Source organism: Mesoplodon densirostris, chromosome X (assembly GCF_025265405.1).
Source record: "Mesoplodon densirostris isolate mMesDen1 chromosome X, mMesDen1 primary haplotype, whole genome shotgun sequence".
NCBI lineage: Eukaryota > Metazoa > Chordata > Mammalia > Artiodactyla > Ziphiidae > Mesoplodon > Mesoplodon densirostris.
The window spans coordinates 113,262,993-113,269,354 of record NC_082681.1 but is presented as its reverse complement, the minus strand read 5'-3'; the positions used below and the strand labels follow the sequence as shown (position 1 = coordinate 113,269,354).

At 45.3% G+C, this 6,362-nt stretch overlaps 1 protein-coding gene across 1 annotated transcript; it reads right to left on the bottom strand.

Annotated features, from left to right (window-relative positions):
- Positions 1-632: 632 nt before the first annotated feature.
- Positions 633-1,632, bottom strand: LOC132481741 (melanoma-associated antigen B10-like). The gene is given in 2 exon segments (XM_060086549.1): positions 633-1,007; positions 1,009-1,632. Coding segments are annotated over 2 exon segments (999 nt in total).
- Between the last annotated feature and the right edge of the window lie 4,730 nt (positions 1,633-6,362).

Below are 6,362 nucleotides of genomic sequence, written 5' to 3'. Positions count from 1 at the left end.
GGGCAGAGTTGGTCTTGTTTTTCCTGACATTCCCAGTAGTAGCCCAGAGCCTGCCAAAGAGCAGATGCTCATGGAATGTTTGAGAAATAGATGAGACAGTGTGCAAGAGGTCTAATTTCTTATGATGTAATTAATTCTACATTCTTGAATAGAGTAAGCACATCCAAGTATATATGTCTTAATTTTACAGAACAACAGACTAAACGTGATAAGGGAATGTAAAAATTTATCGCCTTTTACTTTTTCCTCTATTTCTTGATCCCAACCATTTTACTGCTGATTTCTTTTCACATTTCCAAGGAAATGCCTAACCCAATGACATGTTATCTTGTTCCAAAAAACTAAATGAGATGGAAAATTTCCCAATTCTATAAAATAGTAAAACTCTTACTCTTAAACCTCATAAACATCAATAAATGTCTGATTTACATCATTCATAAACTCAGACTCTGAAGCTACTTAAACTTTCTACTAAAAGGAGCAACATTTAGGCAAACTTATCCAAGTTACTACATAGAACAGGAACACAAACATGTTCTATACTCTGTTTTCTCCAGCCCTGCCCCAGCCTTCCACTAATGAGAACATTAGCTGTTCTCTTTGAACACGTAGTAAATAATCTTCCTCAGCCTTCACTCAGGGTAGGAAAAGCGGCTGGCTGCAGCCCTGGCTCGGGCTCTCTCTCCCTCATCTCTCAAAGCCTCTTCATACCAGGATGGGAAGGTAGTGGGGACCCTATCAGTGACCTTGGCCAGAACCTCCAGCACTTTTATCTTGCTGGTTTCAGCGTGGGCTCTTGGGCCCCACAGAAACTCATAGCGCGGAGGATCGCTGTTGGCCATGTGGCAGTACTCCAGGTACCTTTCCTGCACTAAATCTTTGGCAATGAGCTTCTTGGGCTCCTCACAGATGAAGTTATTCCTCCCAGCATACAACCCCATTATATTCAGCAATTCCCAGACTTGCTCCTCAGTGGCGCAGTTGCCCTTCGTGAAGATCACGCCCAGGAACAGTCATCAGCACACCAGTCTTGGGAACCTCTCTGTCATCACTCGGCTTTGCATCATAGCTTAGTTCCAGTTTATTGACAAGGACATAAGTATTCCTGTTGGGATCCACTTCCTTCACGTCAAGGCCAAAGACCAGCTCCAAATGCTCAGAGGCTTTCCTGAGGATCTCATAGAAGTGATTCTTGTACATCTGTATTACATTTCTCAGCATATCCGCCTTGGTAACGGGCTCTTTCATTTGATACTTGTACAGAAGGTAATGCACCAACATAACAACCTTCTTGTCAATAGGGCCTCTGGGCCAGTGCTGAGCGGTATCCTGGGCCTGGGAGGCTTTTGGCCTTTCCTCCCCTTGATTGTCGGCCCCTTCGTTAAACCTTATGCTTGAAACAGCTGCAGCAGTAGTGGTGGCGGAACGGACTCTCCCAGACACTTGAAGACTGCTGGGTGTTCCAGTGGCAGGTGAGCTCTGGGGAGCATCTTTGAAATGAGGAGATGAGGAAGAAGGGGACTCTTCTTCCTCTGGTACAGTAGCCTGAGCTTCCACCAGACCACTGGCCTGTTCTCGAGCCTGGCGGCGTTTTTCACGGGCACGAAGCTTACTCTTCTGACCCCGAGGCATGATGACTGACAGCAGGCAGGAGTGTGGGAAAGAAGGTAGATGACTCGGTGACCTGGAGGAAAAACGATGAAATGGTGTTATAGTACTCTTTAGTGAGGAGATACTGCCTTGGGCTTTATCGATGGCCATCTCTGCAGGTTTCCTTGCCAGCACTGCTCTAGGAACCCATAAGGCTCCTCTTCTCTGATCAGCCTTTCCCCTGAGGACTCTGCGGAAGTAACTAGAGTTCACCTTAGGCTGCAGCTCTCCAGCCCTACCTGGGTCTTAACTGGAGCTGATACAGGGTCTGGCAAGTCGAGGCCCTGTGGAGCCTCCTGTGTTCTGGAGTAGCAGGTGTTTCCCTCAGTTCACATTCAAGGCCATTACCTTGACTGGCAGCACCTGAGGTCCTGTGCTCAACTGCTTTGATGCTGACCCCTCACTCCAAAGCCCTCACATCCCTGACATCCTGGAGAAGGAACTAAAAGGGGACCTCATGTGAGCACACCTGCCCCCCTGTACCCTGAGACGACAGTAATGACAGAACTCTGTGGGACCACCTCCACTCTCACCCCTCACACAGAGTTCTTACCTTGGTTTCTTGCAGGACCTGAGATTTCTCCCTTGGCTGACCTTAGACCTACCCCTTTGGAGCAAGGCCCTCACATCTCTGAAAGTCCTAGGAGGAGTTTTAGGAGGTCTCAGTCTAACATATCTTCACCGGGGACCCTTGACAGGAATGACGTCACATGTAGGGCTCTGTGAAACACCCTCTGTTCTGTGATGAGTGGTACCCTCAACCCTCTGGTTCCTGATAGTAGTTCCTCCCCTTGACTAACTGGTGTCCTCCCTTCTGCAGACCTGAGGCCTATAATAATCAAACCAAGGCTCTCATTTACCTGATATCTTGGAATATGCAGGGGGGTTGGGGAGCAGACTCAGTATGATGGATCTCTGAATGGTTTCCCAGGGCTGGCCACAGAGCAAGGGCCTGACTCAGTGTACCACCCCTCAGTCCTCACTTTGACTTCTAGAAGGGCCTGGGTGGGGTCACTTCCTTGTAATAGGGCCTTCATCTCCCTGTGACCACTGATGATAAAGTGAGAAATAGCTTGACAGCCCTGCTTAGCCTGACACCAGGGCTTATCATAGGGGTGGTGCTCTGTGGGGCCCTCTTTGTCTTAAGGGAGGAATTCCCTATAGTCCTTGCTCAAGGTTCTGAACTTAAAGCCACCCCTAGGACTCCTCCCTCTGCTACCCTGAATCCTCTAGCATTAGACCAAGGCTCTATATACCTCCCTTCCCTCCCCCCACCCCCACACTACCCCCTCCAACCAGTAGGTGAAGCGAGGGGGCACGTGGGCCTTCCAGCCCTGCCAGCGGCCTCCCCGGGCTGACCACGGGGGCCGGGCTCTGTAGAGCACCCCCTGCTCTGGGGAGGCGGTTTCCCCTAGAATGCAAATAGGGGCATTTATTGACTCCTGGCCAAGCCTGGTACTCCTCCCTCTGCTGGCCTGAGGCAGACGTCCTGGTCAAATATCTTCACCTCCTGGAGCGGCCAGACAGGACGTCAGGTGTGCCCAGTCCAACCACCCATGCCTGGGGTCTCCCAGGCCCATCTGCAGGGGCAGGGCGCCCAGGAGACGCCTCTGTTATGGGGGAGGGGGAGTTCTGCCAAACTCACATAGGGTTCTTCATTGACTCCTGAGAGGCCCTGCATTCCTCCCTCTGCTGGCTTAATGCCAACACCCTGGTCCAAAGTTACTCTTTTTCTGAGTTCCTGGGAGAATTCCCAGGGCAGTATGCTGGATGATCCCTGCCCAGAACCTTCCAGGGCCAACGACGGGGCAGGACTACGGGGCCTTCTGTCTTTTGGGTTAGAGTGTCCCTCAAACCTTAATATCCTTAGCTTACCCCTGTAGAACTGGATTCCTCCCTCTGCCGACCCGATGCCACCGCTCCTCCCACCACACGTTCTCACCTCCTAGACTCCCAAGACGGAAGTCAGTATGAAACATATCCAGTCACCCCTGCCCCAGGCCTCCGAGGGACGACAGCAGAGGTGGGGCCTGATTCTGTGGTGCCCCTCTGTTCTGTTGTGGGTGGTACCCAAAGTCCTCTCTGCAGAGTTAGGGCCTCGTTTTGGCTCCTGGTGCATTGATTAAAGGCTCCTTGGGAAATATCACCTCCCTGTATGCTCTGGACAGTTTCTCAACTTAAACCCTTGCAGACAATGGGTACGAGTCCCACACATGATGTGAGATGAAGATGCTGTAGCACAAGGTAGGGGGACCAGGACAGGTTCTGAGCTGTCAGAGAAAATGCATAGTAATGATGGGATCTCGTCGCTCATCAATACATACCCTTGCGAACTTTCTGTTTGAAAAGTTCGAACAGAACTTCCCTTCTTCTACAGGGAAGAAGCGGACCTGCATAATTTTGTGTAACCCAGATCTTTTTATCTTATCTAACATTGCTGCACAGTGTACTGAAATTCATTTCAATTTTGAGTCTCATTTATAACGAATATATTATATACCTGTTCTAATAATTGCTGCTTTTTACGCAAGGCTCTTGGTTTTACTTCTGTTATCTGTACACCAGCTTCCTGAAGTCACTTACTCATTTGAAAAATCCGTGGCCTTTTCCTTTGGATTTTCTAAAATGATGATCAAATTTACAACGAATAACTTCTGTTTCTTTTTAATAGTCCTAACATTTATTTTTGCATTCTTATCCTCTGGCTGTGCGTTCCAGTCCAGTGTTGAACAGTAGAGTTGGTAGCATACTGCTTGCTGTGTCTTCTTCCTTACCTTAACGGGAATGCTACTAACACTTTGCGTTTCACATTTCAATTCTTTTGCTGTAGATTTTAGGAAATGAAAATTCCCTTCTAATGTCAGTTTGCTAAATGGTATTACTATGCGTTAGTGTTGAGTTCTTTTCAAAAGCTTTTTCTGCATTTCAGTACATGGTCAAAGCGTTTTAAAATTTTATCTGTTAATGTGGTAATATTTTAGGCAGTTTTTTCCTAATGTTATATCATCTTTACATTTCTTGGATTCAGCCTCGTTTTTCTACATTTAATTCACTGCTGTATTGAAACTTCTATGGGTTTATTTAGAATTTTTGCCTATGTGTGGGTGAGCTTGGCTCAAGTATTCTGTTTTCTGGGTGTCCTCAGCTGGTTTTCTTATCAAGGAGAGCTAGCCTGGGAAAATGAGTTGAAAGATTTCCCATCTTTTTGTATGCTTTGGATGTGTTTACATAAGATAATGGTTCATTTTTTGCTTATTATATGGCAGAACTGCCTTGTCCTGAAACATTTGAAGGTGACTGAAGCTTTGAGGAGAGTTTCAGTTTGTATTTCTCAATTACAGTTTTCTATTTCTCTTTGGATCAATTGGGTAATTAATATCTTTTCTAAATAATGGTCTATTTTCATTGGGGTTTCAAATTTAATGGCAATATGTATATTCTTTTCATTGGAGAAATTCTCAAACGTACACAACATAGAGAGACTAGTGTAGTAAAACCTATACACCTGACATTAGAATCAACAATTATCAATACATAGTCAGTCTGGTTCCACTTATACCCATAGGTACTCCAATCTCTGCCACTGAAATAATGAGAAACAAATCCTAGATATAATACCATTTCATCTTTAAATATGTCAGTGCCTGTTTCCAAAAGATAAGTACTCTTTATGAAACATAAACCTTATATGGTAGGATTATGCATATCCTACCTTAAAAAAACTAACTCTGTGATATCATCAAATGTCCAATTATTTTCCACATTTACCTGACATATTTTTTAAATGTTTTATCCTTGAATTAGAGTCAGATAAAATCTGTTCATTGTCATTGTTTGTTTTTTTTTTTTGCGGTACGTGGGCCTCTCACCGCTGCGGCCTCTCCCGCTGCAGAGCACAGGCTCCGGACGCGCAGGCCCAGCGGCCATGGCCCACGGACCCAGCCGCTCCGCAGCATGCGGGATCCTCCCAGACCGGGGCACGAACCCGCGTCCCCTGCATCGGCAGGCGGACTCTCAACCACTGCACCACCAGGGAAGCCCTGTCATTGTTTTTTATGTCCATTAATTTATAGATCTTATCCTCCCCCCTCTCCAATAGATACATTACTTCTTTTTCCTTGTCATTTTGTTGCTGTTGTTGTTGGGGGGGGAAATAACCCTCATCTTATGTTCAGTCCAGTTTCATATGGCCTGGATTTTGCTGATGCCAACACTGGTGGCCTTCTCCCCCTGTATTTCTTTAAATCGGTTGAAGTTGGATCAGATTAAGGTTTAACTTTTTTCTCTTTTTTTTTCTTCTTCTGGAAAGACTGCTCCATAGGTGATACTGTGCACTTTTATTACTAGGAACCTAATGTCTGTCTCCATTTGTGTTGATGTTTGCAGTCTTTGAAGATTAGCATATTTGTCCATTAATTAACTGAGAGTTACACAATGTTAATTTTCTCTTTCTATCATTCCTTCTGAACTTATTAGATGAAATATATATTTATGTAGAAACCTATCCTTGTCTTCCATTTGGTAATGATATTTATACTGTTCTCTTAGAATATTTAAATTCCTTCTGCACCTGTATTTTGTACAATATTATTAAACTAATATCACTTACTTCTGTTTCTTTCTTTTGTAATTGATGATAACTATAAAACTGTCAGTTATATCAGCGTTTTCAAAGAGTAGGCTTTTGTTCGTTGGCTTCATTGTCTTTTTTT